Source organism: Pteropus medius, unplaced genomic scaffold (assembly GCF_902729225.1).
Source record: "Pteropus medius unplaced genomic scaffold, Ma_sr-lr_union100, whole genome shotgun sequence".
Classification (NCBI taxonomy): domain Eukaryota; kingdom Metazoa; phylum Chordata; class Mammalia; order Chiroptera; family Pteropodidae; genus Pteropus; species Pteropus medius.
The window spans coordinates 2187321-2214467 of NW_024351735.1; the positions used below are offsets into that span (position 1 = coordinate 2187321).

Here is a 27147-nt window from a genome sequence, read left to right on the forward strand (position 1 = left end):
CAAAATGGATAATAGACTTAAATGGAAGAGCTAAAACTAAAACTTCCTTAGAAGGAAAGGTAAATCTTTGAGACCTTGGATTAGGTAATGGATTAGGAAAGAGAAATAAAAACCTGTTCACACAAAAAACTTGTACATGAATGTTCATACCAGCATTTTTCATAATAGCAAAAAAGTGGAAAAAACTCCTATGTCCACCAACCAATGAATGGATAAACAAAATTCCATATAATGGAATATAATCAGGCCATTAAAATAAATAAGTACTGATAAATGCTACAACATGTATGAAGCTTGAAAACATTGTGCTAGGTGTAGATAGGGTCTTTACACAGGTAATAAAGTTAAAATGAGGTCATAAAGTTAAAGTGAGGTCATTAGAATAAGCTTTACTCCAATAAGACTTGTGCCCTTCTAAAAAGGGAAAATTTGAACACAGTCACAAAAGGCACATATTGTATGATTCCATTTTTATAAAACATTCAGAATAGGCAAATCCATGGAGACTGAAAGTAGATTAGTGGTTGCCAAGAATTAGGAGGAATGAGGAAGACTGCTAATGGGCATGGGGTTTTCTTTATGGAGTGATAAAATATGTTTTTTAAAAAAATTAGTAATGATTACGTATAACTCTGTGAATATATTAAAAACCACAGAATTGTATACTTTAAAAGGATAAATTATGTCTCAAAATGCTATGGATATCTCAAAGGCATCTCGAACTCAGTGTGTCCAATATAAAATTCTTGTTCTTTATGTCAACTTTTATCCTCTTCCTGTGCTCTCCAGAGCTTAATGAGTGGACGATGCCAACTAATTACACAGAATAGAAACTCCTAGGTCATGGGATGGGTTAATATTTAACCCATCCTGAATCTTATCAATTTTACTTCCTGAATATCTCTTTAATTTTTCAATTTGTCCATATGTTTATTGCTACATCCCAAAGCCAACATCACCTCTTGTTAACAAGCTTCTTACCCAGCCTCCTTACCCATACACTCTTGCCCTTCTTCAATCTGCCATCCGTGCAGCAGCTGGGAGCACTGGATCACTCCACAGACAGACCAGGTGCACACAACTACAACAGAGTAGGGCACCAAAACACGGAGGCAAAATTTCTTGGATATTTTTGATATTTTATATCAGGATACAAAATTTCTGCTAAGTAACAGAAAACTCAGCACTTTCTGACCTAGTGAGAAAATGTATTATCTCACCTAACAAATTCAGACACAGGTAGGCTCTAAAGTTAAGCTCAGCCACGTCTTGAAGCACCTAATTTTTTCTCTTTCCATTTGGCTATCTCCCTTCATGGTAGTAAGGTGGCTGCCAGCAGCAAACACGCATCCTGTTCCCCTATTCATACTTATGTATGGTTGGCAGCTCCTGAACATATGGTGGGAGAAGGAAAAGCTCCTCTCCCAACCATATGTTCTTCCTTTAACTTGTATTAGGCAGATTTAAGTTATATGTGAACCCGTGGACCAGGGAAAGGCCGAACACTCGTTGGCACGGACTGATTAAGGTTTACCTGTGGATTGGGTGGACAGCTGAACAAAATTTGAGGAACTGTGGAGAAGGGAGAAGAGGGCGATAGATGTTGCCTTGATCTAATATAGTTCTTATTTTATGACATATAATGGGCCCTCATATATTTCAGAAAAAGGAAGGTAACTTTACAAAATATCATTTACGGCATGAGTATTCCCCCTTCCCTTCATATTTTAGTATTCAAAACTCAAATGCACTTTTCTGTCATCTGTTAAAAGCAAAATGTAATAATTTATCTTTAATTCAGTACAGAGTTTTCCAATTTTTCTTCTTGCATTATGATAAAGTTAAAATGTAAAGACTATTTATTAGGTTTAGGTGTGGCTCATTCTTTTTCCAATTCCAAAATATATTGAGCATGATGGCAGAGGTTCACTAACAACAAGGATAAACACAAAGTCAGTCTTCTCTTTCGGGCTCTAAGCATTCAAGCAATATAATATATATCACACATCTACAATTGTGCCAGCCAGCTGTAAGTAAAAGGGAAACATTTTAATCACAGTTATAGGATAAGTTGAAAGACCTGAAACCATTCTTTCATCTAATAGGCTTAGACATGTTATAGGTGATTATGTTCTAAAAATTTGCTGTATTAAAAATCAAGCACATCGAACCCAGAGATAAGGGACTCTATATATAATCTTTATAAATATGAGATTATTCATTTAAAAAATTACACGAGTCATTAGCAAGTGCTGAGGTCTAGGCAATTCCTTTCCTTATACTTATGTATGGTTGGCAGCTCCTGAAATTGAACTGTAAGAAGCACTTTTTTCCTAGGTAGTCAGGATCTATAGTTGGTCAGTTAAAGAAGAAGGTTAGTTAAAGGAGAGAATCACGAAATTATAAAAAATATCCTTAAAACTTTATTTTTAATTTAAAACATAAAGAAGTCCATTCGTTCATCATTCCTTTTGGTATCAGGCTAATTAAGGCCTTTTCTTTGAGTGGGGTCCACCACCTGGGGCTGCATATAAGACTTCCATTAACACAGCAAATAGCATTGTTGATTTTAGTTTCAGTGAGGTGAGGTCTCAGGATACTTGTGGAGGAAACTGAGGGCAGAATTCTAGATTTTGATAACCCTTTCCTCTCTCCAAACTTTCACATTTGCTTTACCCACACCTAATTCCACATTTTTTTTCTTGAGAAAGACCTGTCTTTATCAGGTTTTATCTAAGCATTCAACTTATTTTCATAGAGATTACCACCCTCTTTACACTCATATTTGTATGATTTTGGTAACATTCAATTAAATTATGCAATTACCAAGTACAACTTACATAAACAAGTCTGAGAACAAATGACTGCATTTTGGAAAGCATACAACTAAATTAGGGAGAGAAGTGATTAGCCCATCAGGGACTAGCCAACTTACTAGTTGTAAAAACTGGGTGGGCCTTGAGTCGTCAGGCATATGTTTCACAGAGAACAGAGACTGGTTCAAAGGTCTGAACCATAGGAAAGCTGAGTTCATTTAAGAAATGAAAAATCTAAATTCAGAGACTTACCACTCAAACTCACATGAAGTTAGTGCTGAAATTCTTTTTAGTGGAAAGTTAACAAAGAAGATTTGAATGAACCTTTCTTTGCTGGGTTTCTCTGTAGGAGGGCATAATGCCTGAGCCTCCATGTGGATGTGATTAGTGTCACTGGGTCTATTCCTGGTAAATGCTCTAAAATATTAAAATATATCTCCCTTTGAAGGAGGCAGGAAAGGAGCTGTTCCTAGTTTATGTTTAATAAAATACTGAAGTCTAAAGTAGCCTTAATATGGGTCAGATTACTAAGGATAATAAAATTCTCCAAAAGAACCCATTTGCTAACCAGTAGGGGAAAAACAATCCTGTTTCCTCATGCTCTCTTGTGATAAAACAGTAGGTTTACAGTGGGGATTATGAAGCTCTAAAATTAAAGTATCTGAAAGAGATCTTCATTTACCTTCATTATGGTTGGATTACACTGCACACCAAGAGTTGGCCACCAAAATGATAAGTGGTGGTGACCGAGGGTGGGCCGTGGAATTAGAAGTACTTCCTCCCCACCCCCTAAATTGTCTAAAATGAAATTATATTACTTTTATAAGTAAAAATGACAATAAAAACACTACCATAATTTACCACCACAGCTAGTTAGTAATAATAGGCAGACCAGTTTAAAGTTTTGGACAGAATGAGCTGTAGCCTCAACAGAGGATCCTCTTCTTTGGGTAATTCTTATTGAATTCAGTGAGAACACAAAACAATTTACAATTTTCCTATTCTGCCTCATGCAGTTTAAGAACTTTAAAAGAAACGAAGACTAAGCAAAGTAAATCCACATCTGTTTTCCTAGCTAGCTAAATTTAGGAAGCCCACTGAATTATGGAATCTCTATCTTAAAAGGTTTAATAAGTCTTCCAAAAGGCAGCACTGAATGGGGTTAAGATCACGAACTCTGGAGCCAAAATGCTGAGTGACCTTGGACAGTTACTTAACCTCTCTGTGACTCAATTTCCACACCTGTAAAATAGTGATACTTGATTCTTAAGAGAATCAAATGAATTAATGTGTAATTAATGTTATGTATAAACTGCTTTTAACAGTGCTTGGCATGTAGAAAGTTCTATAGAAGTTTGGTAAAGAAATGCAAATTTAAAAAAAATCAGTGAGTTCACTAAGTATATGTTAGTGTTAAGAATAGTCTCTGTATCCTTTTCAACATTCTTATCCTTCAAGATTTTTATTAATAATTTCTACTAAGCCTAGATAAGTTAAACTGATGCTTAATGCTTAATGAAATGTATGATATATTTAGGGACAAGTAATCTAAATATCTAAGATAGGATTTACAGGTTATAAAGACCTTTGACGCTGTGCCCATTAATAAACCACAGTCCTTCCTAAAGCCATCTTCCCCAGTGTAGAGACCCCTAAGAGATGCTGACAGTGCACTGAGAGGAACACTTTTAAATGGATGGGTGTATATGCTAGTGGTTTTAGAATATGAATTCTTGGATGCTCCTCCCTTCAAAAGGTGGAGCCTAATCTACTCCCCTTGAGTGTGAGATGGACTTAGTGACCTGCTTTTAACAAATAAAAAGGAAGTAGAAGTGATGGTGTGCAACTTTAGAGACTAGGTCTTTCCTCACTTGGATCTAAAGGAAGCTGAAGGAAGCCATGCTGTGTCATGAGGATACTCAGCAACCCTGTGGAGAGGCTCACGTGCTACGGAACTGAGCCTCCTGCCAACAGCCATGGGAAGCTGTCATCTTGGAAGCAGATCTTCCAGCCCATCAAGTCTTCAGATGACTGCAGGTCTGGCTAACTGCTTGAATGAAACTCCATGAAGGACACTGAGCCAGACCACCCGCTGAGCCACTTCTAGATTCCTGACCTGAAGGAACCATGTAAGATAATAAGTGTTCGTTGTTTTAAGCTGCTATATATTTGGGATAATTTTCTACAGAGCATAGATAACTATGATAGTGTGTTTATAGATGAAGTGAAAAAGAAAGCAGTGTTAGAGTACCCTTTCTAGACCTGATACTATTCAACCAGTGAAAATCCATCATCTTGACCCAAAAGCTATCACCAAATTGCAGTAAGAAGCTGCGATAAAATGGTTTCTTTCTTCTCCCTGCCCAGTTGCTACTTTTTATGTCACAAGCTGTCAGGATTTGTCCTATTATTTAGCATAATTGCCTAGAATATCTCTGATAAAATTTGAGTACAATCTCAGTTACTAGGAGAAGGCTGGTAACCTGGCTATGGAAGAGCCCCAAAGAGAGAAGTTTATAATAAACAGCTTTGGTTCATTGCCCTGAAGCATCATAAACTGTATTTTATAAGAATATTCAGAACTCATAGACTAAATTGACAGACTTGGGGGCAGAACTACAGAAACTAAATTCACGAGACTGATGTAGAAGTCGGAAAGTGTCTCTAAATTTACTATGTGCAGAATGGAATTCTGGTGCCTTCATCCAGAGTTCCTCTTTTCCTGAATGGTAGATTCAAGGCCATATTAGCAATCAGGAGGTGGTTCAGTTAAGCTTGCAATTAGAGCCAAAAGAAATGGCAAGTCTCGAGGTATGTTCGTCCCAAGCCACAGCAAGTCTTGGCCAACTGATCCTACTGAAGTGGAGGATACTTCTGGTCACAAGTTGCTCACATCTCTTGGATTCAGTGCCTCCCCTCTATGGATAACATTGTATACACACTGTTACATTTTGTTTCCTCCAAACCTTGTTCTTGGTAAATTATTTCTGTTCACATTTTCTTTTTTCTCAAATGAATTAATATCATTTAAAGACCACAATGTACCTAGGAAACATGGAGGCTCTTCTCACTACACATTGACTTACTGTTTAATTCTCTGGGCGTATCTTATTACCAAGTCCTTGGGAGGTATTTCACTGGTGCCCTCACCACTACCTGTATAGTTTGGATCAGAAGCCGATTATTAGTGTATCAGAGCTTGTCCAGAGATAATATTTTAGAACTGGCATAGCATTTCAAAGGCAGTTTTGTAATTTCTGATTGCTCATCTAAAAATTTTCATAATCAACAAAATCATAAGTTGATCACAAGGAGTTGAAAAACAAATATATTAACCAGTTATCAAAAATAGGGTATTTATGTAACGTTCTCTTTTTTCAGTCCACTGTATGTAGTAGTATGGTTTTCTAACTTGAGTCGTGAGTATTCTTACCAAAACCAACTCATTCACATTTGGAACAATTACGCTAATTTGTACCTGTCAGTTTCAGAAATTCAAAATAGTTTTTACTATCTACAATTTAAAATTAAATTTCAAGAGAAAAATATCTTCGTATTTAATGTCTTGGTATTAATCAATATCTAATGATTCAGAAGTTGAAAAGTATGTTGCATTTAAATGTATGCACTTGAATTATAAATACTTTGAATTATAATAAAATCATCTGTTGCTCATTTTGTAATTAGATAAATAGAATTATAATGAGCTCAATAATTAGTGATTAATATGCCAAAATAATTTCATAAATTTATACACTAAAACTAAAATCTTTTAGTTTCATTGTCCTTAGAAATCCAGGAAAAACCACTCAATTAATGGTCACTTCACTTTTCATTTTTATCAGACACCATTCTTTTTGACTTTGAATCCTACTGAATATATCTTTCCCTGACCATTTCTGTTTAACTAAAAAGAAAAAAATATTTTTCTTGGAAACAAAATGAAGTCTCAGTTAACTCAATAGTTGGTGAAATGTCACCTGAAATTTTAAATAGCTACAAATCCCCAAAAGGAAAACACATTAGCTTTAATACAGCTAGTACATAACAGAAATGAAAAGAGCTATTTTGGGAAAGCTAATGTAAGTAGAAAAATTGATTAAGGTATGCTCACTAAAAGTCCTGTCATCAATATTTTTATTTAGTATATGTTAGAATATAAATACATAACAATGCACCCTTTCTTATCACAGATAGTCTGCATAACTAAAATTTATGGCCAACATTTTATAAAATAAAACTAAATAAAACTGTAAATTATCAGAAAAGGAACAAAGATATAGGAAAACAATATGTTTTCTATAAATTACAGAGGATAGTTACAATGAAAATCCATTACTTTCCTCTCTAACTCAATTTTACTAAATAAAGTTAACATGTATTATTCTGTGAACTGCTTTTGGCCCTTTCAAAAGACAGAGGTCAAAGACAATGTTATCTTGATGTCATATATTGTTCTTAGTTCTTAACTGGAGTAGAGCTTCCTTTCATAGTCTTCTTTAGGTGGTGGTAGTTTGGCAAGATTTTCATCAGGAAATCCAGCTGTAGTGTCTGGGGCTAAAAAGATAAGATAATTAAGAACTGACCAACAGAAAGCAAAGTCAAGAGTACCAGGCAGAAATGATTATCAGTAGATCATGGAATTCCAGGTGATTATCACCCATGACTTATTTTTGCTTACCTGTTTTTTTTTTTAATTTACAACAAATATACATTGTTTGGTAATAAGAAAAGCCAAGAGATTTTATATATAAAAATATATATGTGATCCTATTTTAAACCTTGCTTTTATACATTTCACCCTGGCCTCTAAAATGGTAAAAATTCCAATTATAGAAGACAACATAAGTAAAATACCCAGAGTACATTGCTTTCCACAAGACCTACACAGCACACATCTGCGATACTCAACTGATCTTCATTTTCATATACCAGCTTTGCTCAAACTCTCCTCATTATAAAACTTACCTGGAGGGTACCTGTGAAAATATGGATTTGTTTAGGTCCTTGCCCTAGATACCCTGATTCAAAAGGTCCCAGGAACCCTTTTTTTTAATAACGACCTCTACATGATCCTGTGATCACTGAAAAATGGAAAATAGTATTGCATACCATTGTGTATTAAACTTCAGGTATTCTTGCTTACTTAATTCTCCTTTTCTCAACTTTAGCTATTTATCCCTCTTTAATTATTTTTATTGTTATGCACAAAGATAGTGAAAAAATACTGGATTGGTTCTTATTTCCTTTTTAGATACAGAAGTAATACTTGCTTATGATTATAGTAATAATAAAAGCTAAACATTACAGAAATAGAATAATCCAGAAAGAACTGGAATTTAAATTTTTGATAAAATATAGCTAAGAATCAGAGGCAAAGTGATAAATGTCTTGAAAATATTTTCTTTGGGAGGAATAGGAGGACACTGAGTAACTAAAGAAATATATTGAGTGTGCCAACCACTGAGGCTCCAAATTTCAATCAGAATGTCTTCTGTCCAAAAGAAGCCCCAAATGCCCTTTTCTTATTCGTCTCCTACTCTAACAAGAAACTCCAAATATGTACTCTTCATTACTCTTGGTTATTAGGAGGAGATAATTTATCGTAAGCCAGGAAAATATCCACAAGCTGTATTTATTTTCAAGCTAACTATGTTAGTAAACTAATAGATGGACTCAAGGTAGCTTGTCCAGTATAAATTTAGTATGGTCACTTCTTACCCTCTAAGTGATATTTTAAGATGCATTTTCGCTGAAGATGCATCACCAAACCTTAAATATGTTTTTAAGGTTTGGTGATGCATCTTCAGCGAAAATGCATAAGACCAGGAATAACATCTCTGAATTTTCTTTTCTCATAATTCATTTATCATTGTCATCTTTGTACATTTTTTTTTTTTACGCTCACAGCACCCGGTCTTCCTAGGTGGTCTCCCATCCAAGTACCAACCAGGCCTGACCCTGCTTAGCTTCTGAGATCAGACGGGATTGGGCGTGTTCAGGGTAGCATGGCTGGTAGCATATGTACATCTTTGTACATATTTTTTGATATTAACTTAAAGACTTGAACAACTCCACTGCAAATAAATTCTAGTTTTAGGAATGTTTCTCTGATGTTTTATTTTAACCATTTGCTTTTTAAATAGTGAACTCACTGTCCCATTAAAACAATTATGTAGTATTTGGGGAAAATTGGCAGCCCTAGAAAGAACTCTTTTTAAAGAGAAGTTCTAGTACCTGTGGTCGCTCAGTCTGCACCCGACGAAGGCAGTCTACACCATAGATCACTGTATTCTCAGGGATAACTTCAAACGTATTTAGGTTGCAACAAGCCCCAATGATGCAACCGCTTGTCAATATTACGTTTCTGCCTACATATGCTGCAGTAAAAAATAGGAAGAATTACAATTTAAGACATCAAATAATTAGAACATCATTTTTTTCTAAGATGATTTAGGTATAAAAATGCAAACTGGCCTTAAGAAAAAAAATTAACGAAAATACTTCATTTCAGAGTTTGTATAGCATAATGGCAGGTCCAAACTGGTATTCAAAACAAGACCCTGCTGCTGATTAGTTGTGTGACCTTGGGCAAGTCACTATAAATTCTTGAAGCAAGTTAATCTATGAAATAAAGTCCACTCTACTTCACAGTTTGCTGTAAGTAATAAATGGGATAGTAAATGTATAGTGTTGAGCATATCTTGGACAAATAGTAAGTACATAATAAATAGAAAATGACAATGATGATGGTAATCATAATTGGTATTCCAAATTAAAATAAAAACCATTAAGTGATTAACAAAAGTCTAATTTTATTGTTTAAAGAGAAGCATTTTCTTCCATGCCAGTCAGAACCAAGAAAGATAAAGCATTATGCTACAGAGGTGTCACTGTTCAGGTTCTTTCTGGACCTTTGTGGGACAAGCTCTCACAGTTGCTTCCTAGTACTGGTGATGACTTTACATGACCCCCTGCCTGGTCCCATTTATGATAAATGGCTTACATTTGTTTCTGATTGGCTAGGGTAGTAGATCTGAAATTAAAGAAAGCAAACTACTAGAGAAACTGATTTTCTTCTTTAATTTTACAATAACATTAATCAACTAAATGATCATTGACACTAGTATTTAGTAGAAGTCCTTTCCGAAACTTTCATTTGAACTTTATGACTTAATTCAATCCTGATTTAAACATACGCAGTTGAATTTTTAATTTAATATATTAGACACATTACCAGATTGGATTCCTTAAAGGTAAAGAATTAGTCTACTTTAGTCCACTTCCAACCACAACTTCTTTCCAAGCACATCACTTAGCCATAGTTGGTACAGACATACCCTCGGAAATATTGCAGATTTGGTTCCATGCCATTGCAATAAAGCGATTATTGCAATTAAGCAAGTCACACGAATTTTTACTTTCCCAATGCATATAAAAGTCATGTTTACATAATACCATAGTCTATTAAGTGTGCAATAGCATTATGTCTAAATAACAATGTATCAACCTTAATTAAAAAACTTTATTACTAAAATTGCTAACCATCATCTGAGCCTTCAGCAAATTGTAATCTTTTTGTTGAGGGTCTTGCCTTGATGTTGATGAAAACGCACTCTCTGTGAAGTGTTAGAAAGCGAAGCACAACAAAACGAAGCATGCCTGTACTTAGGTTGTTCGTTTCCCAGACACCACAGAGAAAGGAGGCAATCACTTTTCACAATAAAACTCGGAACGTAGCTTACCTTTTGATTCAATAACATTATTATCTCCCATTTTCATGGCTTGGGAATCTGTGAGCCAGAGTTAAGTAAACATTGTAAATATGTTCCTCTTCTCTCTCTGCTAATTCACTATGTCCTTACCCTGCACTGGGACAGAGGGCAGAGGTGCGAGAAGGGCCGTGCAAGCTCAGCCTGGCCAGAACTCCTTGTTCAGGGGAGTCGGAACGTTTTAATCTTTAAATATAAATACCTTTAAGTATAAATAAATGACTTCTATGTTTTTTAAAGAAATAAGTACCTTATACCCCAATTCTATGAGCAACATATTTTCATAATTGTTTTAAGAAAACTAAAACTAGCTATCACACAATCACTTAAAGACTGTAAATGGTCTGAAATATCTTTACATAAATATGTATAATACCCTTTATATAACTGGGAATCAAACTATATAAACTTTAGCAGTTCACTTTATTTGGTTCCTTTATATGTGCAAGCATTATTCTGTACCATTAAAATCATTAAAAACATAATTTTAAATGACTGCTTAATGGTCCTAATAGTCCATTTTATGTTTTATTTAAATATCTTGCTATTGTAACCATTTAGATTCTTTTCCTCTAAGTATTTTCTATTATAATAATGTTTTGCTAACACCATATAAAGATTTTACTATCTTTTTAGAGTACAAAATGAAACAAAAGAACTGATGATACTCTGGAGGGAAAAAAAAAACAAAGAATAAAATATTTTCATCATTTCCTTGTAGCCAACAACATATTGTCAACCTAAAACTATAGAGAAATCAAATGGACAGAGCTGTGGTTCTTAAATCAGGACAGAAGCCAGGATTACTATTTCTGTGTCCATTGCCACTTAGTCATTGCTACCTGTCAGTAAGTTGTACCAACAGGACCAAAGTGGTACGTTCAAAATGGTGAGCTAAAGGTGTATGTGTGTGTGTGTGTATGTGTGTGTTGTTTGTGTGTGTGCAAGTGTGTCTGAAAATGGCATACTTCCTTTAATCTATTGGGTTATTCAGTGGAAGAGAAGAAAAAAAATTTTTTTGATACACTGCAAGTCAAAGAGCTGGATGGCCAACTCTTAAAAATGTAATTTATATATATGTAATGTATTTGATAGATAAATTATGACAATTTCTACCAAGGAGATTTGGGTACTAAAAGATAGCTGGGAATGATTTATCTAAAATTATTGTAAAGGATACAACAGCCAACTTCAAAAACATTATTGGTGCCAATGATCATAGTTTTGGGTTCTGGATCTTCAGCGTCAGGGGTGATATTATCAGGGTGACTATAAAAAGAAGAGACAAATAAACGAAAAGTTAATGCAAGAGACAATTATCTTGTTTTAACATTTGAGTTCGTTCTCTCAATTTTACCTACATCAAGCTTAAAATATATAACTATGTCAGTAATTTCTTAATCCAAGCAATTTATCCTGTATGCTAAAGAAGACTTGATTCTGACTTTAAAAAGAACTACTGAAATATAAAAAAGTCATAAGTATGTACAGAAAGACAGCCTTCATTTATCTTTTATATTCAAAATCCAGAGAACTTCTCCAGGACAAGGTAAAAAAGATACTGGCTATGACTTTTAGCTTGCTGAACTGGAATCAAAATCACGCCTAAATTGCAAATTTTCCATTCTTAATAATCATTTGAGATTATAAAACATAAACAGATATTTACATAAAATAATTATTTTATGCTGTTAGGTAGTTAGTTGAAATATTTGGAAAATAAATGTTTGTGGTCTAAGAAGAAGAAGCCATTTTAAAATGGTGATTTACCTCTGACAGTTGAGTTACAGCAGGATATAACTGTTGTTAATTGACTTATGCTAACAGTGCCAAAATATATTTTTATAAGAAACTGCTTAATATAGTAAGAAACTCCCTAATCCTAAGTAAGCATTAAGATAAAAAAATCTCTTTATCAGTTAAATATTTTCCCAGGTCTTTGTTAAAAAATTCCATACATGGTTGCTATAAATTAGGTATAAGCTTGAACTTCCTGCCAAAATTTTATCTAGAGAGCTTTAAAAATGCTTATGAAAAGTTCATAAGTATTACATTCTAGTTCACTAACATCACGTACATGGTTCTGATATTTTATTATTATTTTAATCTTTAAAGATTAAAAATTGCCTCTAGGGCCCCAAATTTTTCAAATATAATTCTGGGTGTTATCCCTACAAAGCATATGAAGATATAGGTCAAAGTAAAGTTCATGAGTCTAAGCATGCATAATAGCATTTCAGCCAGAACCAAGAAATCCAACCAAAAGACTCTTCAGGGTTGTCGGCACAGCACTTGGACATTTCGGGTACTAGGGAAATGTTTGCTTAAGGAACAAAGAAGGTAGAACTATATAAGGGGAAGATTACCCGATTGAGTGTCGGAAAGTCTAGTCAGCCACCAACGAGCTACCTCACCTTGGACTCTCCACTCAGCTGGTCTTTGGTTTCCTCATTTACTAGTTACTTGTGTTGAAAAAGATCCCTAATGTTTCTCCAGTTCTAAAACAGTGGGCTTTGCAGATGTCAGTTATAAAAGGTTCCTATAGTTAGAAGTAATTAATAAAAACACTATCTGTGGCACTCAGTTCAGAGTAGTTGTAAGAGTCTTACTCACGCATTTATGATAAGCGCCTGTTCTTCTATCAGGTTACCTTCACCAATCACTATTGGCCCGGCTTCCGCAATAATTCGTGCTTTAGGGTGGACCACTGTTCTAGGTCCTGTTAAAAGTATGGTGAAAAGAAATTATTGGTTGAGGCTAAGCTTCCCACAGGAGGGCAGGAGGTGACCAAGGGGGGCGCCAAGGCTGTTGGGAGGAACGTTTTCTAAAGTATGTGCCAGGCACCACACAAGGCACTTCACAAATGTTATCTCCTCAGCTGTTATCATTAGCAGTTAGTGCCAAATCTCAAACCAAGGTGAGTGGAGACAGACAGCACAGGCTTAGGAGCCAGACAGCCCTGGCTCACCCTCTATTTTGAAGCCTCTGTTATCTCAGCAGTGAAATGGAGATGGTGATAATACCAGTCTTGCAGGGTTGCTGTAAGGATCAGATGAGATAATGTTTGTAGGCCCAGTATTCTGGCACATAGTTGGCAATAAAAATTAACTCCCTTCCTTTCTTTCATATAAAGGTAAGGTGTCTTTGCTTATAATTCCGGTGCTTTCTTACGCTAGTGAACCACCTAACACTTTCTTATGCTAGTGTACTACAGGATTAGTCTTTTTATTAAATGATTAAGAGAGGAATATGGGTGGGCCAAAGTCAGAAAATATGGAAAACTAACCTTAGCTTTGTTACTTTGTTACTATCACTGTTATAAGCTTACCCATGGGAGGAGGCAGACCTTCTGTTATCTGGAGAAGGATGTGATATTTAACCAGTTAAAGGTAGAAAAAGGTGAAAGAGACACAGTGGAAGGAGCTAAGTGTGATCACTGGAGTCCTGAGACTCTGATATAGGGGGACTTGACACAATGACTCCAATCTCAAATTGAAGGGAACAGGAAAGGGGTCTCATCACATCCATTTCATGATCAGACTGGTAAAGGCGCTGCATTGCCTAAACATAGATTCTGGAATGCTAACACATTCCCTCTCCCAGCTTTTATTTACCCATAGTCCTAGAATTCTGGTGATAATGAAACCACTGATGAGAAAACATAACCTCATTTTAGCCTCTCCCTCCAACACGCACTCCACCCACCCCAACAGCAAGGCTATTTTTACTAGTAAACCAGAAGACAGGAAGTAACTGGCTCCGAAAGTAAGAGAGGGTGGGCAGAAGTGTTGACAGGAGGTGGGGAAGGAATCAGGAAGATGACATTGACCATTAAATTCAATTGTATAAGTTGTTAATTTATTCAGTAATCATTATCTGCTTCTGACAGGCAAGATGCAGCACTGTATGTTATGAGAAACAAAAAGACATACATGCTATTTTTGCTCTTTGAACTTGTTGTCTTAAAAACTGGGACTACTTCACACACTCACTCGCAAGTGACTAAAATAATAAGGAGATTTTCCTGGTGCCCAGAGAACTGGAAGGAACCTCAGTGAAGCTTATTTTTTCCTAACAATGAAGAGCTGAGTACTGATACGGGGCTGGGGATGGGGTGGGGAGGCTTAAGCAGGATGCATAGTCAAAGGACATACAGTTTGGTAAGAAATAACATGAGAGTGGCTGTGTTGTTTCTGTCACATCTGGCTCCCCAAACCTTCAGCTGCTAACGTAAAATTTCCCCAGCAAATTCTCCTATTCAGGATAGCAGATCTCAGGATAGAAGACAGGATCTCTCAGTTCCTTGGGAAGTTTCTCAACTTGACCATGAGTGTGAACAAATGTGCCTTTTTTCCTTTGTTAAAATAATACACAGACACATAATTTACAAAATAAATACACGCTCGTTACAACAACTTCAAACGAAGCAAAAAGTACGAAGATCCTGTCATGCTAATCTCATTCCCAAGAGGTAACTATTCTTAAAAGTCTGAAGTATATTATTCCAGACTTAAGTACTACTGTATATAAACTTTATTTCACTAATAGTTTAAAAAATAAATTTAACTTGAAGGAGAAAAAACTGGATTACAAACACTTTTTTTAAAACTAAGGAATAGTACTTATTTTTCTGTAATTTGCTTTTTTCACCTAATAAGTCACGGTCATTTTTCCATATAAACACATCTAAGTAGATATTCTTTTTAATGGCTGAATAATATTTCACATCATATTAATATATCATAATTTATTTAACCAATCCTTTAATAATAGCCATTTAGATGTAACCACTTTGCCGGGAGAGGCGCTAAACAATGCTGAAACAAACACTGGATTCCTTTGAAATGAGGTATTTCTTACAGGTCTTCCAGCTGTGTGACCCAATTTAAATCTGAGGTTTGCACACTAGGTTTACATTTTACTACAAAACCTTCTATGATAAAGGGACACAATCTTTCTATATTAGGTTCTTTGTAATTAAAGTCCCAGCTAGCACCTTGCCATTTTTCTAGAAAGTCTAGACTCTGGCCTCTATCACTTAAAGTCTATGTGCTTAACCTCGCAAAAGACTGCTTTCTCATCTATAAAAAGATGAGATCTATAACAATCTACCTCATTGGGTTGAAGTGTGGATTATAGGAAATAATGTCTGAAAGGGCGATAATGGGGTCTGGCCTATAATTCTTAAAAATGGAGGTTCATCACTATCTGCCATGAAGAGCTAACAAATAACTTCATCATAGTAAGCAAAATAACTCCTTCTGGTCTGAGATATAGAAGAAAGGGTGTTTTACTCCTCTACTCAGGTTATCAGGGTATTATCACCTTTTAATCAGGGGGAAATTTCCGCCCCTTTTTGTAAAAAAAAGCAAAAAAAAAAAAAAAATTAATAAAGGTAACGTCCACACTAGAATTAAAAATCTTAGGACAAAGAGATCATAATGGCTGTGATAAAAACAGATACTTTGCCACTGCTAGATAAGTAGCCAGAGGCACTACATATTTAGTGGTCCCAAAGCTGTAGTTTTTGACAAGCAAACTTGCAAAAAGCTACCTCAGAATGGACCAATAAGACAAAGGTAGCACTGAGACCTGTGTTTCTTTAAAAGTTGCTCGAAAATATCTCTTTCAAAACAATTGATATTTTCATTTTTGCCTTTCAAAAATGATACAATATGTTAATTAAAGGAAAATAAACATAAATACATAAATACAAATTTTAAAAAATCTCGAATCTCATATCTTCTTACACTCTATTTAAAAATAATGCCTGAGCTATTCTAACCAGGAGTTTTCTTGTTGTTATCATTATTTTTATCATTATTAATACGTATTTAGTAAATAATTGGAAAACTCCTAGTTACAAATCTGAGGGCCTTGTCCTGGGAGGTTAAAGCGTTATCAACAATTTACGAGAGACTTGTGCTTGAGACACCACCTCCACCTGGTGGCAGCGCGGCCAAACTACAAGTCCTGGCGTTTCGGGACTGAAAAACAGGTGAAACTATCAACTTTGAGCTGTGAAGTAAGAGCAAATGTCATGAGCGACAACAAACTGCATAGTTCCCCTAAACCTCTTGTAGGTCTTTTATGAAGAGAGATTAAAGAGGTCAAAATCCATGTACTTCAGTAAAGGTGACTGCTAAAATTTTGGTTTGGTGAACTTTCTGTCTCCGCACGCTTGCGTGCAAGAGGTTAGCACCAGAGCACTACTCCAAGCCCGAGGCAGCAAACAGCACCCTGAAATGTGGGCGCAGTGTGCTCCATGCTTTTCTAAATGCAAGAAGCACTTTTACCTAGAATGGGTCTAAATTCAAACCAAGTTTAAGGGGCTTGAGGTTAAAATGCTTTAAAAACTAAAATCTGTCACCATGGAAAGTTTTTTTTAAAGGCTGTTGTGAACCTTCTTGGGGCTCTTTCTGGCACAGCAATTTGAATATTTTCTTACCAAATGTGCTGAAACCCTATTTGGCTTATCTCCTTGTTTGGATAAATGTGTCTAGAGTTGGAGCTGGCTTACTGGCTGATGAATTATTTTTCTAACGGGTTGGCTGGGCTTGATGCAACATAGCCAGAAAGACATTCCTTGTATCAAATTTCCATTCCTCTCATTTGGTAAAGGACCTTTTTCCTCTCTATCTTTGCCACAGAAAGCAATCTTTGTGTACATTTTCATATATCAATAAATAGTTCAAAAAGCCACAAGCTCTCTTGAAAATTAAAACAACTCCTCTGACCTGTAAGCTGAAGTACCTGTAAGAACTGCTTCATAGGCCATGAATTTTTCAAGTCAAAGCCACTATTCTGCCCTACTGAAAAAAATTTTCCACGACAAAAGGGAAGCTTTTGATCTATATTAAAAACCCTAATGGACAGAAAGACAGAATAAGTGGGACAAAGAGCTTCCATCACAAAGCTTTTTCATTGCGCCAAGTTCTGCCTTCATATTACGATGTACCAACCAAGCCCAGTCCTAACACCAGGAAACTGACTGCCTTTCACCCTATTATGGGACTACAGGACTGTGCTTAAAGGTACCTTTCTGAATTAGTTTCAGCATTCAAAACAGAATTAATAGGAAACAATACATGACCCATGAATCAAGGCAGCCTAAGTAAAAACAGGCTTGATACAATGAAAGCTTATTTACCCAAATTATAATTAACAAGAGAGCTGTTATTTTTCCCGAGATCTGTTTCTTAGCAGCTTCTAATGAAGGGGCTCCAGCAGAACCTCAAGTCATGTGGTTCCTGGTTAAGAAAAATAGTTCAAAGCTTCGGACTAGTTTCTTTGTTAAATCAAATACCTGGTTTTCTAGGAAGATAGAAGGTAGGGTTTACCCACAAAGTTCTACTACACTGAAACATAGCAAAGGAAAAAATTACTTTCTTCCCAAAATATTTCAGAATGAATAGTTGGGTAAAAGTATAACCAACTAGGGGATGAAAAATTATGCATGACATCCTGGAAAATCTAATATTTAAACTACACTTAAATTTACTGCTACTTAACCCAGAAAACAGCTTATTAAGTGATCAAATCTTCATATTCATAGCATAACAGAGAAAAGCTTAAATTAATTATTCTGGTAAATTAATAAAAAAACAAAAACAATAAAAGTCATAAAGTGAAAAATAAAACACGGTGGGGAGAGCAAGTTTTAATTAGATAACTTATCTCTACTCCATGCTTTGATTTAACTTTATATCTCCCAGGAGCTTTTTTATCTGGTACATCAGGAAAATGCATTAATAGTAGCCAAAAGGTGAGAGATATTTTATACCGAATATAACAATGATAGAAATGACTACCTAAATATCAGTCCTAGAACGTTTCCATATTTATATATACAATTAGAGATTTTAAAAAAATGTATAATAAAAATGAGATAAGAATTGTGGAAGACAGAACACTGGGTAACTGTGTCACTTCTGAATCTTTTCCTTAATTTTCAAAGTTGAGATGTTTCTGTAAAGTATTTGAGCAAATTTTCTTGTTTTAAAAAACTGGGTCAAAGATAAGCGCAACAAATACTTAGATCCATTTTTTAAAAATTGTTACTTCTTATGTTATAATCCATCACTGAAAATATGTGTTGAACTGTCATTTTATATCTTAACTATCAGAGCTGTAACCTTATCAGCTAGTGGTCAAATACTGTATGAAAAGATTTAATCACTGTATTGACTTACATAATTTCGACATTTAGGGAAAGTATGAGGATAACAGGGATAAAGAAAGGGGGAGGAGCACAAAGTAGTGAAAGACAAAGGGAGAAACAGGAAAACAGAGTGCTGACTCCTGATACCCTCGCGCCCCAATCCTACACAGTGGTCCAGCGATTGAGGTTTTCTTTTCACAGGATAAGCCTTTACTGCTACTCTAGAAAAGCTTCTGCAAGTAACAGGAGTTATTTCAAATCTGAGATACACACACAAACACACATAGGTATAACTGTGTGTACATTTATGCCTGTAGAGGTATCTATACTATTACATAGTAGACATTATATACTTATCATTTAAAATGGAGAAGTAGAAAGAAATGAAAAGTTTAGTCAGCTATATTACTTTAGTGTTGCTTTCCTTCTAATTATAGAATATCTTGTGAGCTAATCTTAGATGTTATTCCTTGGATCATGATGAAAACTATAAAAATACCAGAATAAAAATAATGCAGAAGAGCATTTTGATAAATATGTGGCCATGATAATTTTTCCTCATAAAAAGTTTGCAAGTGGTTGAAGAGTTAACAGAGAGTTAACACAGCACTGAAAAGAAATAGGGTCACCTTCTAAACTTTAAAAGTCTGTCAATATAAAATAATTAAATAAATCCAACCTGGCAGATTCCTAATGATGTTCCGTAATACTGGCACAATCATCACTGGTTTTATAAGACATGATGCCTAAAGTGGTTGAAAGCTAAGACTTAACTAAAATATACAAATTTTTTTTTTCTATTAAAGACACTGTTAGTGTAAGGGAGCAAGGCATATTTTCTCACTGAAAGTGTACTTAGTTCACTGAAAGCTCTACTCTGGTAACATACAGCTGCTTATAAGGATAGGCTTACATTAATAAAACTATAAGGGGACTATATCCAGTGAAATCGTATGTAAAAGAACTGGGTAAAATGTGAATTTGGGGGAACTTAATCACATTCATATAAACAAAGTGCCACGTGTTGAATTGTTCCTTTTTTTTTTTTAAATGTTGGACTTGACCTCTAGCAAGGCTATTCTGATAAGATTTAAAAGTATGATTAGCTAACTTTTATTGAATGCTTATTATGTGTTAGGTTTTAGGCAATCACTTTCACAAATATTCTTATTTAATCCTTAAAAACTTAGGAGGCAGGCATTCATATTTTATATGTGACAGTAACTAACTGCCACTGCATATTCATTTTTCCTTTATTCTTGTAACAAAATATTATTTTATTGGTGGCAAAAATGTGCTCAGTTAAGGAAACATTTCCCAGCCTTCCCTGCAGCTATATGTGTCCATGAGACTAAGCTGAAGTAATCAGACAAAAAAGGGCTGTATGGAACTTTCAGGAAGACTACTTAAAGGGAGCTCACTCAGCTGGGAGGTACATCTTTTTGTTTCCACTCCTTCCTTTTCTTATCCAAGGTCACACCTGATGCTCTAGCCATCACATCAAGGCTGGAACTCCTGAACAGTCAACTGATCATCCCTGAATTGCCTAGCTCCAGACTTTTTATATAAGAAAATAAACCTTTGCGTGGTTAAGCCACTCTTATTTGTAGCTGAACCGATTCCTGATGCCCACATTTACATAGATGGAGAAAAGGAAGGTCAGTGAAGTTAAGTAATGTAGCCAAAGTAAACCAGCAGGTAAAGAACAAGGATGCTAACTCAAGTCTATCAGACTTTATGGTCCAGACTTAATAAATACCCAGTAGAATGCAAGCTCCTCAAAGGCAGTACATTTTTCTGCTACATTCACTCCTGTGTTCCTAGTGTTAGCACAGTGCCTGGTATACAGTAGGTATACAATAGATGTTCCTCGAACAAATGAATGATTTTATTATATCATTAGTTTATCAGATAGAAGTTTAAATATAGACTCCATCACATTACATTCTTTTAGAAATATTAAACACGTATAGGAGAAAATACATTGTTTTGTCAATAAAATTAGGACATCAGTGGAACAGGCAAATGTAATAGCTAATTGCTGTAAAGCACAGAAATTAAATCACATCAACTCTTGAGAAACAACACTAATAAACTATTTTCTTACCTATAGTTACATCACCTTTGATTTCACTTTCTACACACACAACTGCTCCAGGAGCAATCTTCACACTGTAGGAAGAAAAACGTAACATTTATCATGGGTAAAGTTTAAAAAATATTGTTACAGAAGCTATTCTGACACTGCAATGAAAAAAAAGGCTAAGAAAAAAAATTGATGGAAAAATGCAAAGTAAACTGTAAGAGGGTAAGGTTTAATATAAACATCTCAAGTGGTATACTCTCCATTGGGCTAAAATCATATATGATGCCTTATTACAATTATTGGGGGAAGAAAAGAGGTTTTGGATCCTTTACTTTTAACATCAGCATTGTTTCTAAATACCAAAAAGCAGAAAATCCATTAGTAGGGTACTGTTTAATGAGTTATAATATACTATAAAGAGAATGAATAATCCTTTAGTAGCGATTTAGAATGATCTCCAGGCTAAACGAAGTCAGAAAAGCAAAGCTGGAAAATGAACAGTATATAATATGCCACTAGTTTTGTAGAATGGAAGGAAAAGAATGTACATTCAAATTATTTAACAACCAGCAAGGTAACATTAAAACAGAAATCAGAATGTAATGTGATGGAGTCTATATTTAAACTTCTATCTGATAAACTAATGAGGCAATATAATAAAATCACAAAAGTTCCTATTTATTTTCTAACTATATATAAAACTGCTTATCAAGTGATATAAATTAATGCAAATTGTTCAAAACATCAATAATTCCTAAATTTATTGATGCTTTTTGATATTCCACTGTGATCTTTTGTCAAACGCAGCTGAATCTAGCTAAATGCTGAGCCATGAGACAACATGAACTGCAACAAATGACTTCCCCATTAAATTGACAGTCATTATGTAACTTGTTCTCATTAAGTAAAGAATTTTTCTTAGTAGTAATGATATTATAGTGATGGTATTAACTTCCATGAAATAACAATACCATTTTAGATATTTTGACTATAATTCTATTTGGACTTTTCAAATTTTTGATTTCTCATTGTTCATTGCTAGTATATAGAAACACAACAATTTTGTAATATTGACCTTGTATCCAGTGACCTTGCTAAGCAATCCACTTTGTTCAAGTAAAATATTTCTAGATTTTCTGGAATTTTCCATGTCAACAATTTTGTTGTCTGTGACTAAAGACAGTTTTATTTCTTCTTTTCCAATTTGTATACATATTATTTCTTGTTTTATTGCTCTGGATGATTTCCAATACAATATTACATAAGAGTGATGAAGCCAGACAACCTTGCCTTGTTCTAAGAGCTTTGTAAGATCAACAAAACCTATCAAATTATCTTCTAAGCCATGAATTTAGCATTTAAATAAATTATTAAAATGTGTATGTGAAACAGTTGAAGCTTTGTTGACACAAATGTTACTCTCTTGATTTATAAATTTTCCAAAAAGTTTTTTCTCATTTCACCAAATATGTTTTACAACCGGAAAGGACCAGAAATCTAGAGTACAATGATTCACTCATATTAATATTATTTAATTTATATAAATATTCATGTATGAAAGTGCATGCTTATTTTTAACTTATAGCAGACAGTATAAAAAATTTAAAGATATTTTCTATTTGTTTTCCATGTCTTTTTTGGATACTCCTTTGACTTAAAAAATTGTTATTGCAAGGTCTTATTTTTTTAAATGTTTTACTGTGAAAGATTCATATGTTTTTAAAATGTCCTCAATGATTGCAAATTTTCATTATATGTAATATGAACTTACATAAGACACGCTTGCCATTCTAATAAAATAAAGAGTTTAGCACATTCAGTTTTTCTAACTTTTGAGCATCATTTGCAACGAGAGCAATGAGTATAGCTGTACTAGTTTGTAACTGCTGAATATCTGTTTTTTGTTTAAATATTTCCAAATTATCGCAGAAAGAACTGTTAAGAAAGTAATGATATTCACTGCCTTCAGAGAGAGGAGCTGGACAACAGGGAAAAAGGGTGGATAGATTTTTTTTTTCATTAAATACTATTTTTTAATCATTTGCATTTTGAATAACACAAATACATCCCCTCTTCAATAAATAAATAAAACAAACAAAAAGATCAATAAAATTGTCTTAAGACCAAGTGCCAAAGAGGTCCTGGACACATTCTCATAAGCAGGGTGAACTTTTATCCATTTTTCTTAAAATGTCTCCCTCAAATAATGATCCCAAGCGTCTTCTCCCTTTGATTTTATTTATCTAAAAAATACTTTCTTGTAACAAGATCTTAAGTATCCTTTAATGAAAATTAGACTCCTTGGTTTCCCTTTAAATCATTTTTTTTTATTCTTTAAATCATTTTTTCCCATTGCTTCAGCAACAATCCTCTTTAGTCAAGGATAAAATTATTATTATTCATTAGTATCACTTCTGATTAATTTCAATCTTCAAATAAATGACCTCCTATCACAAATAAAACCCTATTATGCCTTATTCACAGTGGCATTGATTATAGTATTTTTTGACCAGTGTTCATAAATGTTCTGTCATAATATACCTAGGATGCTTGATACTGTACTAGCAGAAACATGACACAAGTCAGTATAAGTAAGAAATGAAAGGATGGGTTATGAAATAAATGTGAATACTTAGATTATTTAATATGATTCTATTCTGGCCCGTTTCTTATATTAGTTTGTCTGGGGTGATGAGGAATTCTTGTTTTACTACTTATGAAAGCTATCCATGATCATACAGCTATAATTTAACTGAGACACTTGGACACTTCTGGTGGCACTGTCCAGACACCTTTTTGAAAACACTGTACCAATGTGCATCAGGAAGCATAAAAATATTCACAATGTTTGACCTAGAAAGTAGAACAAAATGCAAAAAAAAAGGGAAAATAGGAGAGAAAATGTGAGAAAATTAGAGGACCAATACATGAGGTTTCAAATTCAAATAAAAGAAATCTCAAAAGGAGAAAAAGAGAACTATTCATGGTGAAAACTATCAGAGAATAATACAAGAAAATTTCCCAGGACAGGTATCAATCTCAATTCTGAAAGAGTTCAGTGAATGCAAAAGACCCATGCCAAGTAACATCATCTAGAGATTTGTAAACACTATGGAAAAGATCCTTAAAGTTTCAGACTCCCACAAAAAAGTTACACATTGAGGGAAAAAATAATCAGAATGGCATCAGATTTCTCAATAGCAATACTGGATGCTAAAAGACCCGAAGACAAATCCTACAGAATTCTTAGGGAAAACTATGTTCAAACTAGAGCTATTTATCTAGCAAAACTAGCAATCAAGTACAGAAGGAAAATAAAGGCGTTTTCAGACTTGCAAGGACTTCAAGAAAAATAATCTCCTATGCACATTAGGAAGATGCCAAAGGACATACCTAGCTAAACAAAAATAAACCAACAGAAAAGACAGATTCTAGAAACAGAGGCTCTAGCCTGCGAAGACAGAGGGAAACATCAGAACATTAGCCGTGCATCAACCTTAGAGAGCAAAGATGATAGAGGGCTTCAAGAGGAAGATCTCCAAGGGGAAAAAAGAAAGATTATGTGAGGATCATTTGAAAAATGATCTGTTGGAAGCATTTGACATATCTGTTGGAAGATCTGAAAAAATATCAATCAGTTCATAGAAAAGGAAGGAAATAAATGAAGTTATTCTGTTAAATTTTAGAAGAATTCAGTTTGAGGAGTCCATGGAAAATTCAGGAGAAAGACCTAGCAAGCAATTGAAAACACCAATCTGGATCTCATGAGAGAGCTCTACACCAGAAATATAGCAGTCAGCAGGATTCAAACTCTTTAAAATATCTCTCCATTTTTCATATTCTAGAATCCCCCCAAAAAATAAGAAAAAAGAAAAAAATAACAGAATCCCCCCAAATATTCCCTCATATAAAGGCAAAGTAATACCAAAAATACTTTTTAAATTGCATCAACTAAAGAAAGAATACATACACAAAATTTTCTTCTACAAATTTCAGTGAATGAAACTTCCTACCATGAAGTATTTTTAAAGCTTTAACCCAAAAGAATATACCTCAAATAAAAAACTAATAATACCTAGGTTTATCTTCAAGAAATGTTTGTGAGATTAGACACAACTACATGTGTTTCCATCGTTTTGACATGCACTGAAGTTAATGAAGTTAACCACAAAGCTTAAGTTAATGAAATTCTAAAAATGACCCATCTGGTCATTTTTAGACACCATTCCTACCGACAACAGGTAGGAAGGGACGGGGGTGAGGCAAACACTAAAGTGGGTGTCTGGGAACATACAGCAGAGAATATGTGTCACTTGACTGCTGAAATCACAGAAAATATATAACGTTTCTACTGAGTAGAAGAAAGAAAACTTCAGTAACATGAAACAGAAAGCAGAAAATGATCCAACCCTCTCATTTTATAGGTGAGAAAACTGAAGCCCTGAGACTAGAAATGTCTTGAAGCAAAGTTTGTTCCTGGGACATCATTACCCTAACACCAATCATCCCTTTTCTGTTAGTTGAAAGTTTCCTGGAAATATTCTGTCACTCTGGATATTTTTCCTGTGACAGATCAATGCTGTCCTTGAACGTATCACCATTTGTAAATGCAATTTCTCAAACGCTTCTCATTTAGAGTGGGGGCTTTGTGTGAAAATATGCAATTTTATTAAGCCCCGGTCGACTAAATTAGGTTTTATAAAATACCCCTTGTTTTAGATCTTATTTCATATTCCAACTTTCCATTCCCTCAGTCTTCCTCTCTCACTATGATTTTTTATGAAAAGAGTATTATCTAACATTTAACTTGTCCTGAATAAACAAGAATAGGAACGATTCACAGTGCCTCTCAGTCTTCAGTTTTATGCCTAAGGGAGAGGCCCCAGATAGAGTTTGTGTCCCAATCGGCAAGCTTCTCCGCGAGGCAGGAAATAACTGAATTCACCACTAGAACAATTAAAACGTGGTCCAAACATCCCCTGGACTCCACTGCACCTCGGAGTGGTAGGTGGATGGGGGAGCAGGCAGCTGGGAGAAGGCTTAGCAGAAGACCTGAGTTAAAAATATCAAGTCAACAGTATATTCATCTCTACTGTACACTACTATATACTGTACATGATATTCATAGTAGATCCATTACTCTGTAGCTTGTGAAAAAAGATTACAGATACCTGCCTAAGCAGAATAAATATCTAAATTTTATTTTATGGCACCCGAAACAATGTCGGTTTTCTTTTTCAAAAAGTATCAGCAGGGGGTGCTCAATACTACTGCTTTTGGAAATAGTTTAACAAGCATTTCTCTCATCCAAGCCGTTCCTGTCCACCGACGACAGTTCCTAAACAATGAAGACTGCTGGAGAAGAAACCACAATTCCTGTCCTCACACATTTACAAAGGAGCGTGTCCACGCTGGGCAGAATGTATCAAAACAGTTCTAGTCCAGGTGCGGCCTCCTTCTTGACAAGCGACTGTAAAACAGTTTACACAAATAGACACCACCGACAACAGGTAGGAAGGGACAGGGGTGAGGCAAACACTAAAGTGAGTGTCTGGGAACATACAGCAGAGAATGCAGCTATGAGCCATCGGCGAACAGCCGCACCCAGCGCAGCAGAATGGAAGGGGCGATGCACTCTCACCTCCCAGCAACATCGTGAGACCCCCTTACGCGCAGGCGCGCTGCGGGGGGACGGCAAAGTGGGACTGGGATGAAAGAACAAAAACCCTCCGGCACTGGTTCCGCATCCCTTCTCAGGCCTCCCCACCCCCATTTTGTCGCCTCCTGCCTCAGCAGAAGCCAGACCGGGACTTAAGGAACCATTTAGGCCGAGTGCCAGAGATAAGACACCATCTCAGTCCTGACCACTGGCGACCAAGAACAGGTTCCACCTCTGCAGAGTTGAGAATAGGCTTTTTTCAAACAGCTGACCCACCTCTTTTGAATCTTCTCCGCCATGGTTTGGCCCGGGTCTCCAGTTGGAGCCGAGATCGACACAACCGCCTGAGTAAAGCGATGATCTCTGCAAGCGATTGGAGAGCCTGGCAGGATTGGAAGAGGGCGGGGGCGAGGCCTGCCCGTGGGGGCGGGGCCAGGGCGGGACCTGTTCGCGGGGGCGGGGCGGAGCCGCCTCTGTCTGAGTGAGCCGCATTGTGCCAGGCGGAGGTTGGTGGACAATGCTAATTTTAGCGCAGTCCAGGGACAATAGATTCGGATTTAAAATAGCCGTTTAGTCCAATCCAACGCACATCATTATGACCTCATTATGCCCCACCGTTCATTTTCGTTCTCCTTCCCGGTCTTAAAGTTCCT

General features: G+C 35.4%; 1 protein-coding gene and 1 pseudogene across 1 annotated transcript; both read right to left on the reverse strand.

Annotated features, from left to right (window-relative positions):
* Positions 1–6936: 6936 nt before the first annotated feature.
* On the reverse strand, positions 6937–26895 carry DCTN6 (dynactin subunit 6). Its single transcript, XM_039846455.1, has 7 exons — positions 26771–26895; positions 20857–20921; positions 13202–13307; positions 11769–11857; positions 10562–10609; positions 9054–9196; positions 6937–7373 (listed from the first exon to the last, which is right to left on the reverse strand). Exons 1-7 carry the CDS (start codon positions 26791–26793, stop codon positions 7275–7277), a joined length of 573 nt encoding a protein of 190 aa, XP_039702389.1. The 5' UTR covers positions 26794–26895; the 3' UTR covers positions 6937–7274.
* LOC120589099 (uncharacterized) lies at positions 8718–8836 on the reverse strand (annotated as a pseudogene).
* Positions 26896–27147: the final 252 nt, after the last annotated feature.

Excerpts from the sequence above, each read along its gene's own strand:
- DCTN6 (XM_039846455.1), bottom strand. The coding sequence starts at position 26,793 with ATGGCGGAGAAGATTCAAAAGAG. Across the intron at positions 11,858-13,201 it reads CAGGCGCTTATCATAAATGC|TCACCCTGATAATATCACCC; the intron begins GTGAGTAAGACT and ends TTCTTTTTATAG. Across the intron at positions 9,197-10,561 it reads TAATGTTATTGAATCAAAAG|CATATGTAGGCAGAAACGTA; the intron begins GTAAGCTACGTT and ends TTTTTACTGCAG.